The following is a 13,986-nucleotide window of genomic DNA, read 5'->3' as shown; positions in this document are numbered from 1 at the left end:
CCACCATGGCATGAACCACCATGGCATGAACCACCGTGGGATGAACCACCATGGCATGAACCACCGTGGCATGAACCACCGTGACGTGAACCACCATGGCATGAACCACCGTGGCATGAACCACCATGGCATGAACCACCGTGGCATGAACCACCTCGGCATGAACCACCATGGCATGAACCACCGTGGGATGAACCACCATGGTATGAACCACCGTGGCATGAACCACCATGGCATGAACCACCATATCGTGAACCACCGTGGGATGAACCACCATGGCATGAACCACCATGGCATGAACCACCGTGTGATGAACCACCATGGCATGGACCGCTGACCATGGCATGAACCAGCGTGACACGAACAACAATGAGCTCATGTCACGCTGGTTCATCTCATATGAGAGGAACCAGCGTGACATGAACCACCGTGGGATTAAATATCGTGACATTAATTACCGTGGGATTAAATACCGTGACATAAATTACTGTGGGATTAAATACCGTGACATGAACTAGCGTGGTATTAAATACCATTACGTGAACTAGCGTGGGATTAAGAACTACCGTGGTATACCCTACTGTGACATGAACCGTGGGACGCAAACTACTCAAACTTTGATTTCAACTTTTATTTCTCTTAGTTAACCGCTTCGCTAAGAACCCCTGTAGGTCTTGGAGTACTGTAGATAAATACTTCCCCATATTTTCATTAAGCCATCAAAATAGCCGAGTCAGTTTACTCTACATGAAATGAGCCCAACCATTTATATACTAGCCTGCGAGAGCAGATGCTTTTCTGGTTTTTGTTTCACCCTACGCGAAATCCGGAAATGCCGTCTGCTCTCGCAAGCTATTAATTCAGTTCCAATCTCAGTAAACGTTTAATTAATCATTTTAGTCATTTTATTGTAACCATTTTCTCTCATTTTAATGCATTAACCTAATACGTACCGGAATCTTTCCTCGGCCGAAAAAGTGCGACTTGTCGTTACTCTCTTCTCAGTTTATTCAGGGAAAAGGTTTAAATTAGTACGGCATGATCACTAGCCGGTAAAGTTAGATTTGTTCTCGTTTACTATGCTTTTCAAGGATAATAACCTCCCAGTTTATCTAAATGACCATGAAACTGCATGAGAAAAATGCATACAGAATTAAGAATTACATCATGACAAGTTATATGCTAATCTTGAGTCTAAAATATAGTCCTTGCTTTTCAAGCAAGGAAATAGTGGGGAGACAATTGTCAGTGTAAAAAGGAAAGACGTTAGGCCTGCGCGACTCCCACTCGCGTGTTTTTAGCCATGTTCAGTTATAGTTTTGCTATAACGAGTATGTCTTTCAGGGAAAGCCCTCTCTTGTATGAGCGGTGCCGCTCCCTGTAAATTTAAGTTTAATTTTAAATTTAATGTAAGTCTAAGGCGTAATCAAAACACAGGAGGAAAATGCTAAGCTCCCGTAACATAAACACAAACCTCACAGTTACAGAGCGGAGCGGAGCAATAACAAAAAACACAACCGTAACTAAAGCGGCATTTAGCCCTCAAATTAACGCATTGTACAGCTTTTTTAAAAAGAAGCTCCAATGCTAAAGAAAGGTTTAGAGACAAATAACCGTGGCAAGTAACACAACATCTTGCCACAAAAGCCGGGCTCGGCAATACAAAAGCTGCAAGATAATGATTATTACACGGTTCAAATCCTATCCTTACAATTACAAAGATAAAAAGAGAGGCTATGCTGTCGCAAGACACACTGAAATGAGCCATACGAAGCCTGAACCAATTGCCACAAACGGCATAAGAACGACAGTCGCTAAACTGAAACAACAAGAGGTCAAATAGATAGAGCACAAAACCCAGACATGACCTTTGAGATCAAAATACAAAACATGCGACATTTAAGCAAATGGCTTTGTTCAGTGACTATCACGCAAATCCTCCAAACCATAAACGGCATTTAATAAGAAGAAAATGAAGCGCTAAAAGAAAATTTGCAGGGAGCACCGCTCATACAAGAGAGGGCTTACCCTGAAAGACATACTCGTTATAGCAAAACTATAGCTGAACATGGCTAAAAACACGCGAGTGGGAGTCGCGCAGGCCTATGTTCTTTCCTTTTTATACTGAGCTCGCAAAACGTAGCTAAACTTTAATCTGAGCCCTCGTTTTAGTTTCGGCCTTCCATGCCAAATCACAAAACAGTCTGAATATACCACTGTCATCCGATTTACCCAATAAAATTGTCATCGTATCAAATTTTTAAAATTTCTATTAGTTGCATGAACCATTTTATAAAAGTAATAAAAAAGAATGGTGTAGCATTGCGCTATTTTCGATTGAGTGATACAGTCATTCCACAACTTTAGCTGAACGACCCGTGTGCAGCTACATAATAGTTGTTTTATTTTTTCAGTACTAGTTGCGAAAGTGAGAAGGAGAGAGCGTATTGAATACTCTGTAAGTGCACGCACTCAAAAGCTGGATGACCGCTCTGTTTAGCAACTCGTGCTGCCTCTCTACATTCATCCAACTCGCATGCACTAATGACAGCAGTGCTAGGTGTTCCATGGGTACTATGCTGGCAGTGAACAGCGAGCAAAATACCACTGAAAGTGCGCCGTACCATAAAAATTCCCTTTCTTAGATCGACGCACACGCCGGACAAATGTTTACTTGCCGTTACCGCCCCTTCCCTCTTTTTCTTGTGGACTTCCCTGATATGCCTCTGAAGTGAACGCTTGTTGGCATAAACCTTTAAACAATCAGGGCACACCTCTTTTAACCCATGTGCATCACCACTGACAGAAGGAGGAAGGCGTTCTGGCTCCTTGTTACCCAAAGGGACTTTTGCCACTTTAGAGCTGTTCGTTTTGGGGGTTTTCGAACTTCTTTCATGACGTCTCAGATGAGCTTGAAAGTCATTGCTCCTCTCGAAAAGCTGGGGGCAAAGACAGCAATGCCAGTGACTTCTTCTTGGGAAACCCTTAAATACCTTCCCAGCCGTCGTGGAACATTCTAAATGACATCTCATCATTATTTTTCCTGTAATAGAAAAACGGTGCTATATTTTAAAGTTACACCATACTTAAAAATTCTTGCTGATGATTCGTTTATCAAGATATTTTAGGTGGTCAAGCGAAAGAGGACTTATAAACTGAAGGCAAGCTTAAAGGAAGTTAGTCCTGTTCCGAGACCCCACCGAAAGCCACACTGATCAACACGACAAGCCTATCACTTGACCTCAAGGTCAAGTTGTGTCCTTGAACAAGGTGCTTTATTCAGCAAATCAAAATAGGGAAATACATTGACACTTTTGTATTCTTTTTTCTTCTTTTCTTTTTTCACTTGTTGGTGAAAGAGAAATCTCCTGGCGATTATTATTTTTTACTCATTTATAGAAAAAAAAATGTTTCATGGCTTATTCGAAATGCCATTATTATATAGGCCTGAAAAATAGCGGGAAAATTGACAATACCGGCTGACAAACATCATTGATTTCAAAATGTGCCATGACTGCATGCGGTGCATTGCTCAGTGATCCAAATGGCTAACCAGAAACCTTACCAGAAAACCTTACCATCGCTTCAGCGTGACATACTAAATTCTACATTGCATGATTTCTTTATGAAAGATAGGGAATCAGGACGCACAAGTTGTGATCCGACTCTTACCATGACAGGACACCCTGTGGTTCCAGTGCTTTTTCTTAAAAGATGCATGCCTTTGTGCCCTTTTTTGCGGATTTCACGCAAAGAAAACAATGGTACAGAGTCCCTTCACACGAGCAGTCTGCCTCTTCACATCTTTGAAACGTTTCTGGGCACTCTGCATCACCTGGCACAATGGACAAGTGCGCTATGTCCTGAACAATAAAACAGTGCGCTTTGTAAAATGGAATGAACACTTTAATAAAGTGCGCTCTAAGGTTAGTTGTTAGAAAAGTTGTCTCAGGTAGGATCGACATAACGGTTAACTTGTATGTAATGAAACAACATCTAATGCTTTCAGTACAACCTGTGTACGTGTACTGTGATGCTGTTTGTGGTAATCTGAACAATAGGGCAGCCCGTATAATTACCTAGCAAGCCGCTACTCGGTACGAGATCTGTTGATCTCCTTGCCTTTTTCAACTGGGAAAATGATGCAGTGAGAAGGGAAAAACGGCTTCCCCTTATAATATTAGACACATTTCACAAAAATGTGCCTAAATATGTTATCGGTCTGTTCCCGATCAGTAGTAACAGAAACTCCTAAGATTTCGTCTTAAAGAAAATATTTCAGTTTAATATATACAAAGGTTCATACAATTCTCTCCCTTTGTATTTAAAGACTGCAGAATCAAAAATATTACGTGAAAAAAACCGATCAAACGCCGTCAGACCGTCCCTTGATACCTAAAAAGCTGTGGATGTCATTTGTGTCCTTTGACGCAGGAGTGTATTTTGTACGTACACGTATAATAGGATGTTTTGTATTTGAGACGTAAATATTGTATCGCCTATTTATCTACATACAAAAAAGTTATAACTAGTTTATTGACCTCATTTATTCACTCACTCAATAATTTTATACCAATTGTATTAGAAGTTATTGTATGATCTTTTAGTTGATTAGTTGTTATGATTAGTTATTCTAGTAGATATCACTAAACCTTTATTGTAATTGACAAGACCAATACCTCCCTTTAGAGAGTAAGGCGTAATAAAGATGTACTGTTAGCCGTTACTGTTACTCACTCACTTACTCACCCACTCACTCACTCACCCACCCACCCACCCACTCACTAACTTACTCACTCACGCACTCACTCACTCACTCACTCACTCACTCACTCACTCACTCACTCACTCACTCACTCACTCACTCACTCACTCACTCACTCACTCACTCTACGGCCTCGATTTATTTGCAACGTCCAGTTTGATAGGGTACTGATTAGCAGGTACGTTTAACTTCCCGGCGGGGAAACTCCCATATAAAAGTGACAGGGGTGATCGTCGCACATTTTGTAGGGCAGGTAAAGGTAACAGAATTCTGTTTTGTTGGTGTGGTCGAAACAAATTTTTTGGCCCCTAAGAGATAACAAATCAGTTGACTTCCTCTCATACGTTTCGGCTCAATACCCGGCTAAAAGGGTAACACTATACCTCTGACGAAAGTAATTTCAGATTTTACCACCCTAACGGGTACCAAACCGCACATTTTTAACCTCTAAAAGCTATGACGATCATCCCCGTTACTTTTATACGGGAGTTCCCCAACCCGGAGGCTAAACTGTCTCTTTAAACAGTATGTGATCCTGAGTAGCTAATCCTGTTCTGTAAAATAAATCGTAGTGTTCACTTTTAAATTTGTGTCTGGGGATAAGATAGAATATATGCAACATTCATAGAGTAAGTAAAACCAAAAAATGTGATTTTAATCTTATCACTTGTCAGATGATGACAACAGAAGCTAATTAGGGTGTCTGGCCTTGGCGATGACCCCCAAGGTTTCTTTTACTTGAGAAGAGGGTTGAAATCCATGGAACGCAAAAATATGTTGAAATATTATTTATGTGAAGATTCTAATCCAAAACAGAACATGTTAATGCTAACGAGAAATTTAACGGAACCGTTTTAGTCAAAGCATGTTGTTAAGCCTCAGAGTGAGGCCCTCTTGAAATGGGAGACTTTTCTTAATTTTGAACAATCAGTGATTATCTTTCACGCAAGGCTTGTGAAACACACAGGGGTCACCTTGAACCGTTCAAGGTAGAACGGCATTGTTTAAATGCAGCAAAGAACTTACCGTCATCTCATGGGGCTCTGTTTAAAACAAGAGAGGATCTTTCCCTTCCGAAATCTTAGCTGAGTTCACCGCCAATTCAAGATTTGCAACGTTTGTACAAACAGACTATCAGATAAAATTCCCCACTAAACCTCACGTGAGATATGTATTTCGTAATTTTTATGTGTTATTCCCCGTGTTTAAGAACCGTAAACGTAAAGATTTATTGATAGCTTAATCCGTAAAATTAATAGGAAATTGTGGTGCCCAGTCCTCTGGTTCATGTGGCGGTGGTTTTGTGGTTCATCCTACGGTGGTTCATCCCATGGTGGTTCATGTCACGGTGGTTCATGCTGCGGTGGGTGAACGTTGCAACCTTATATGCATCAACGGCAAAACCAAAGGGACTGGGCCCTGGTAACGAAGGAACCCAAGATCGTGAAAGCGTTCGCCGCTGTCCCCTTTGTTTCAAATGCTCTTCGGCAAACTTCGGTTCAATTCGGGGTCACATGACTTTCAGAACCCTATCACAAGGTGAGACATAATTGGTGCCGCGAGTTTTGGCGTCAGATGCAGAAACAACAACATTCCAATTTATCTCACCTTCGTTTCGCGACAAGACGGTGTGCTCTCCTTGTTCAAAATGTCTAGTTCTCGTCAGTCTGAGAATACCAGGATATCTGATCAGCATGCTGTTATGCTGGAAGAAACTTTAAGAGAGAATCGAGTATTGCGGGAACAACTGGCGGAGCGCGATCAACAAAATGCCAAATTAATCAGCGAGCTGTCAAGTAAAGTCGACTCACTCTGCGAGCTTGTAGCAGAGAAGGAAGAAACCACAAAAAAGAAGAAGAAAGGCTCTGCAAATGTTACTAAAATACCAACAAGTTGCAGGGTAAGTGAATGATTCTGAAATTTAATCGCTATTTTTTTTCTGTTTATTTTTACTGGGATGAACCAACTGCTGTGATTTATTCGAAGATTGAGCGCACGTGCGTTGTCGCACACGACAAAGCAATGCTACACTGGGTGGTGTTACACAAACTGGTATAAGTGGGTGAAACAGTGCATTGCAGGGGAAATCATAATGTGTAACACAGCGCGTGAAATCTTCCAATGTCAAGTAAAACCGACAGAGCTGAACGACGTGTTCGCAACTTCGCTGGCGTGCGGCCTGGAACGTGGGCTCAGGCGCTCGGAGCCTAAAAGTGATTTGAATAGTCCATTTCCGATATATCTCAAAATTTAGGCTTGGGGGATAAGCAAAATGAATTTCATTGAGGTTCAGAGATGAATAATTAATTTATTTTGGTTTATTCCCTAAGCCTTGAAGCCAAGCTAGAATTTTAATATATTGAAAATGGTCTATTTGCAAGAGACTCAAAGTTTTGTACATGTATTTAAACTCCAAAAATATTGCAGTGAGTTAAAAAACAGGCCTAATTCTAGCATTTTCAAAGAGAAAAAAGATGCTTTCTAAAAGATCCAGGGGGTGCACACAGTTTTTCGTGACTTTCCTGGATGAGATTCACTTAAGGCTTGAGGTTGTTTCCTCAAAATAACAATTTTTTAGAAGCTGTGTACACTGCCTAGATCTTTCGCCTATGACATTTTGTTTTAAAAAGCTTGAAATTAGGCCTGTGTTTTCACTTACCACATTAGTTTTTGAAATCAAATACAAAAGTTTGAGTCCCGGGCCGCAAATTCAAGTCCTTTTTAGATTCGCCTGAGTCCACGTCTCTGGCTACATGTCAGTGACATAGTGGGACACATTATTCAGCTCTGTCAGCAAAAGTTGGTTTCACTTGAGAATACATTTTGTAGTGTAACACTGCCTTCAGTCATGCTAATCAAAAGCTTGCTTCGGCATCCGGTTTAAACTGTAGATACCTGAACCATTATATCAAATTAAAGCTTATAGAACTGGCTATCCAACTAAACCAAGAATTTTGAAATATAATGAATTGCCGAATTTTTAGTGCTGTTTTCTCGAATAAATTTTTTTCACTTAGAGGAGCCACTTCAAAGAGCTAAAACTCAAAAGGAATTTGTTCGTTCGCCTTGAAATTTGGACAGTAACTAGTTTAACATATAAACAACAAAAATGTATCTGTGAATTTATTCTTTCCAAATATTTTTTCTCCGACAGCGATTTTTGTACGATTACTCCACATTTTTTTCATCCTATTTCGAGACCTGGTTTCTGAAAATAGATAACTATATATTTTCGACTTTTAGACCAACATGGTTCATATCTACCCCCTATTTCAGAACGAAACAACTCAGAAACCATACTCTTTGATGCCACACATACAACTATAGGGGATTACCCCCTCCTTCCTAGGGGTTTTGAACTCTTTTCTACTTCTCCACTTTTTGTCCAAAAGGGCACAAACAAAAACGCCTACTTGTTTGAATCCTCGGAAGAAATAATTTCTAGCCACAATTTCAAATTCTTTTTTTTTTTTTTTTGCTGTTATAGCCACTGTCTTTTCATCACACTTGCGATCAGTTACCCTGACACAGTTACTGTATGTCAGACTTATGCGCTATCGAGGGTCGAATTTTCCTCTTTCCCCCCTCCTGAGGATGTACCACTCAATGTATTTCATACATGTAGGCAAAAAAAGTTCTTTTTCTTAACCAGGGGCCAATTTTAAAATCTTTAACCACTTACACTTGAGTCCAAGAAACATTGTTAGAAGTCTGTTGAATTTGAATTCCTTTTGACTTATTTCTTGACTTTCTTTTTGTTCTTGCATGGTGATGTTTATCAAATAATTTGGATGCTGATGCAAAAATTCAAAGCAGACCACAAGGCTTTTGGTAAACCCAGGTTCCTTTTAAGCAACAGCCTTAATGGTTTGCTGATTTTTCAGTCAATTCAAGTAGTGTCATTGCTTTCCTCCCTGCAAATATTAGTGGGATATAAGTGGTAACATTTAGAAATACATGTATGATACAATATTCTTGGGTCACAGGATTAGGCATTTCAGAAACTGAAAAATCTTAAGTTATTTGAAAATAATATAAAACAACCAGGATGGCTTTGAAAACTGTCCTTGTAAACTTCTGAGTGCCATTTCAAGGCACAGACCATAAGATATCAGTGAAGATACTCTATTCGGACAGTTTTAGTTTCATTGAATCACTTCTTAACAATACTATTTGTTTATTTTGAACCACATCTCAGACTGACTTTCGCAAGATCTACAGATGCTTACTTGAAGAGGATGCAGCTTTTCAAGGCTTCTATTTAGAAGAAAGGCAAGTAACAATATTGAACCTAAATTGCTTAAGCTCTTGTAACTGAAGGTTAGCATTATTACTCGGGCCGTAAGGCGGGCCGAGTTAAGGTTTCGGTAGCATTATCAAATTCTTTTTTCTTTTTGGGGTCGCGATGGGCCTAGAGATAAGACTTCAGGCCACAAGTTATTGTTCTCGGTATCGTTTTTTGTACTCGGCTGGTACGAGTTACGTTTTCTGTCGTGTTATCAAATTCTTTAAATTCTCGGTCGTGTTCTTTGTTTTCGGGCCGTGAGGAGTGTTTACAACATGCGAGCCAGATGTGCGCGCGAGATATGAACAAAACATGCAAGGCACGAACAACCCCAACATAGACTGCTAACCATTAAGCTAACGGGGGAGCTATTTAAGCTAACCTAAGTGCTATGTAGGCTAACTGGAGTGTTCAAGGTTCATTTATTTCACACTATTTACACAACATTAACATAGAAAGTAAAGTATTACAACAGATAATTACAAGATAAAAATAAATACAGTACAAATTATAAAAATTATAAAAATTATATTCTGACTGCAAGAAATGCAATTCTATCTGGTGGTTACTTATTGCCTCACTATATCTCTGTATCTATCTATTTGGTAGCCTGCGAGCAAGTTCTCTTGGGGGTGGGGGGCGGGAGGGGGAAAGAGGATCCACCCCCAAGAGAGCTTGCTTGTAGGCTATCTATTTGGGGGTATTGGCGATGCTGGAGGTTATCACTGTTAAAAGATTGTAGCCTTTACGCACCACACAGTCAAATATGGCCCGAGTATAAGCTGGAAACAGCTTCTTGTTATCGATGTATTCTGACACACATGCCCAAGAGACTCAATTCCATTCAATGTGACCCTAGTTTTCATGGATATCAATGAAAGAAAAGCAGTTTCTCAAAAACAAATTTTTGTAGTATGGTAAAGGACATGTTCATTGTCAATAACCCTTGAGTTTTGGATTTCTATCCACCTCTTCAGTTTCTATTTTACATGGTCAGTTGGTCCTCAACCTAGTTTTACTTAATTCTGATGAGACACTTTCCTATAATTAAAACTCTGTGATGCTCCGAAATCCAAATGTTAGTTACAACTGTCAGCCAACTTACTTTAGTGCCAAGTTTGTATAATAGTTAACTGATATTTAAGTTCAAGTTCTTCCTAAGAAAAATTTCAAGGAGCCCACAAGGCCAAAAGCTGAGAAGTTAGGAGCCCAACATGTGAAAAAAAAAATAGGTGTCCAGAACATTTTCTTGGACAACCGGGCTCCTGTTCGGCACCAGCCTTGAAGTTGTCTAAAATTTACATGTTAATAAAAATATAAAATTAGTATGATATATTTTTTTTTTGTCATGGCCATGACACAGGCCACACTACACATAACTCTCAGTCTCCAGTGATTTTCAAGAGGTAATTGCTGGCTGAGTTGTGGTAAGCCAAATTCAGCTGGCAGTTTTATTAGTCTGAAATTGTGCTCACTTGGTTGGGTTTTTGTGGGAGGCTTTTAGAAGTGGGAGATCTATTCACCATTGACAAGCTGGCAAGGAAAATTGGTGACAGAAAAGAGAATTCATCCCGTCTTTTGGGATGGAAATAAAAAACATACAGAGGTTCAGACATTTTTCTTGCTTCTTTATTGGCAGCTGAGCTTCCAACTGAGACTCTTGTGAGAACCCAACTTGAGCTTGATTGTACACAACACCTTGAAAATTGTTGGGATGCTTAAGTTAATTTTTTTTTTCAGTACCGGATCTACAAGGAACAAGGCAGCCTTTGCTGTTGTAGCTGAGGCTGTGATCGATGACCACGGTGGACAGAATCAATGCCCTTGGTCTCCTGCACAGCTAAGAGGTACATTTTCTTTACTCTGTACTCAACATACAGTAGTTTGTACAGCATATATTAATTCTAGTTATTTTTAGTTTGTTTTTATAGAGAAGACATGCCTTTTCTCTCAATAGATATCATAGTAATTATCTACATGGCCGTACTTTTCTTTTTCATAGCTGCATTCTTGACTTATTTTCGAAGTCTTAAAGACACGCTGAAGAGGAAACGGAGATCCGGAGTGGTTGACCACAACACTGTCTGCAGAAGGCAGGGAAGAGAGAGGGAGGTAGGAGAACTGTTTTTTTTAAGTTAAGAATTTCTTATTCATGTGTGATGTTTCTTACCATTGCTTGTTTTTAAGCAAAAATATAACCTGCAAAGGATTAACTTTAGTTCTCAGTCCTGTGAACATTGTTGCTGCATGACTAATAAGATTTTGGTGATAAAAAGGCGCAAACATTATTTTGAAAACAAACTTGTTTTTTATTGATCTACCAAGTAAAAGGTACATGTAATGAGATAATTACATGTAGATGGTCAGTCCATTTTGTTAGCCTCCCATGCGTCCCATTGCATCATTCCTTGGAGCTCAACAGTGTATGACAAGTGTAATAAACAACTGTATGAGGCAAGGCTACCTTGACTTGAAAACATTTGGAGTGGACCAATCCTTTTTATTTATCACTTGCAGAAAATCTCTCGGCGATGTTCGGCTGTGGATGCCCAGGACTGGGATGAGAAGAAGAAGGAGAGGTGCAAAAAGTTCATTGTGCCAGAATACACTAGCTCAGATGAGGGCGAGATTTCAGAAGATGAGAATGGTTGTGACGTTAAGCGCTTTGCAGTCAAGAGACTCTCATGGGAGTCAGAACGGCTAAGGGAACTGAAGGACCTCCTTGACCTTAGCTACAAGAAGTCTTTGCCTCCACATGTGAGGCATTTTCAAACCGAAAGGGTGGTGGGCGAAAGGTCATCTTCAAAGCGTCCTCCTGCAGATGCCCCAAAGTGGACATTGAAAAATGAGTCACCAACCCCCTTGGCCACTAGCACACCTTTGCGGGAAAGCCGTCACTGAGTAAGAACTGAAAAAGGGACCAATAAAAATTGCACATGTACTCATAAGTCGAGGCAGTAACTTCACTCCTTAAAGATAACCAGACAATTCGACTGCCCTGTATAGACCTTTGCTTTTCAAAGATAATTTGCCCAAGACTAGAGATTGCTTGACACTACTCAACCATTTTTAAATTCAGTCATGAAAGTGTTACAAGTGATAGGTAACTCATTTACGCAAGACTTGCTCATCTACGTGCAATTAACATTGGTCCTTTTCAAAGTTTCAGTTAGGCCAAGCGCACAAGATAACTGTGGTTCCAAATACTGTAGTTAAAACGGAGAGCTTAGAGGGGCTGGTTTTTTTTTAACCTTTGTAGTGCTTTTATTCGTGGTAATGCCATAATCAAAGAAGCCTAGTATCTGAACTTGTAATATTTAAAAAAAAAAACAAAAAACAAAAACAGCAAAAGTCCAGAGAGACGTCCTCAGAGGACCTGAAAAAAATTCCTGTAAGGTCACCATTTTATGTACTTAAAAGATTGATTGTATAGGAGAAAGGAAAGTGAATTTTGTTTGTTTTTTCATCCAATTGGCCGTGTTGTAACATGAACTAAATTCAGCCTTAGTTTTCTTATACACTATTGCCAGTTAATCAGTTAACCCTGTAGGCCCTGTTTATTTAGATAGGATACGAAGATCATTATATAGAAAGATTTTTAACAGTTAGCAGGAATGGTAGTTCTTGTTATTTTGGCTACCTGTTTCTCTATTTCCTTTTATTCATACAAGCATTGCACGCGTCGGTCATCTTTTTAGACTATAATTATTTGTATTTACAGTATGGTTTTTCCCGAATGTAAGTATGCTAGCGCTTTGATTTGATTGCAAACCTTTGATAGAAAAACAGTGTGGAAAGAAGGCTATGAGCAAAAATTTTATTTTGGCAATTTGTTGTTTCCCACAATGCTGGGAATTTTAAATATTTATAATTAAACAATTTCACAAAATATCAATGTACACGAGCTCATAGCCACCTACTTGCTTTCAATTTCTCGAAGAAGTTTTTAATTTAATATTTGGGGTTAAGGGGGTGTGTGACTCAATTCTCAACAAACTGGTAGTGAATATAATAAAGTAATGTAACATTGTTTCCGTTCAATTTAATTTGTAATGTTGTTTCAGTGAAAGAAGTCATGAGTCGTTTATTACAAAAGTTGTATGCAATATTGAAGATAAAGTATTTTTTTAGAGGAAATAATTTGTTTTTAAGAATTTCCGCATTGTTTGTAACGTTAGTTCAAAAGGTTAACTTTTGAAATAAAATTCACTTGAACTGTTGACGCAGTGTCAGTGTTACTCCTAAGCTGGCCATCGTGAGCTTTACCTTTTGAGAGTGCAAATGTCGTCAGCAGAGGGCCATCCTCTGAAAACTGCCAAACCCGGATCGTAATTATGATTCCCATTTTTAGGAGCGCACAGAAATTAAAGTCCCTTACGAACAACAAAACATCTGCATGTATATTGTGGCTTGAAAATGTGAAAATTGCCTAAACAGTATTTAAGATTGCGCAAATATCTCATTGGTGGGTCGTCGAAAAGCAGAGTAAACATCACATTTACGAGTTTTTACAGTATCCGCAACAGATACATTAATGACTTTACGGAATTTTACAATATCCGTAAAAAATGCTTTTGTGGTCCTCGAGGAGTTTTTACACTATCTGTAAAGGACGCCTCAAACGTCTTTACGAAATTTTACGTTGTCGTTAAAGAAAGTGTTTAGTCGTTACGAGTATTTACCGATTCCGTAAAGACTACGTTGAGTGCCTTTACGAGTTTTTCCAGATTCCGTAAAGAATATGTTGAGGGTCATTACGAGTTTTTACGTTGTCCGTAAAGATAGCGTTTGTAGTCTTTACGAGTATTTACCGATTCCGTAAAGAATACGTTGAGGATCTTTACGAGTTTTTACAACAAGCGTAAAGATTACGATTAAAGGCTCTCTAAAGGGTCTTTACGCACCACCGTTTATACTACGTAAAGTGCTTGTTTAC

The 13,986-nt window shown here is 39.3% G+C and overlaps 1 protein-coding gene across 1 annotated transcript; it reads left to right on the top strand.

Annotated features, from left to right (window-relative positions):
* The first annotated feature begins 6,168 nt into the window (after nt 1–6,168).
* On the top strand, nt 6,169–13,270 carry LOC146469723 (uncharacterized). Its single transcript, XM_085123029.1, has 5 exons — nt 6,169–6,665; nt 8,964–9,037; nt 10,791–10,897; nt 11,053–11,162; nt 11,568–13,270. The coding sequence occupies exons 1-5, from the start codon at nt 6,414–6,416 to the stop codon at nt 11,949–11,951; spliced, it is 927 nt and encodes a 308-aa protein (XP_084979155.1). The 5' UTR covers nt 6,169–6,413; the 3' UTR covers nt 11,952–13,270.
* The last annotated feature ends 716 nt before the right edge of the window (nt 13,271–13,986 follow it).

The sequence above is a fragment of the Pavona decussata genome, unplaced genomic scaffold, assembly GCF_977016875.1.
Source record: "Pavona decussata unplaced genomic scaffold, jaPavDecu1.1 SCAFFOLD_120, whole genome shotgun sequence".
Classification (NCBI taxonomy): Eukaryota; Metazoa; Cnidaria; class Anthozoa; order Scleractinia; family Agariciidae; genus Pavona; species Pavona decussata.
This window is presented reverse-complemented; position numbering and strand designations above follow the sequence as displayed.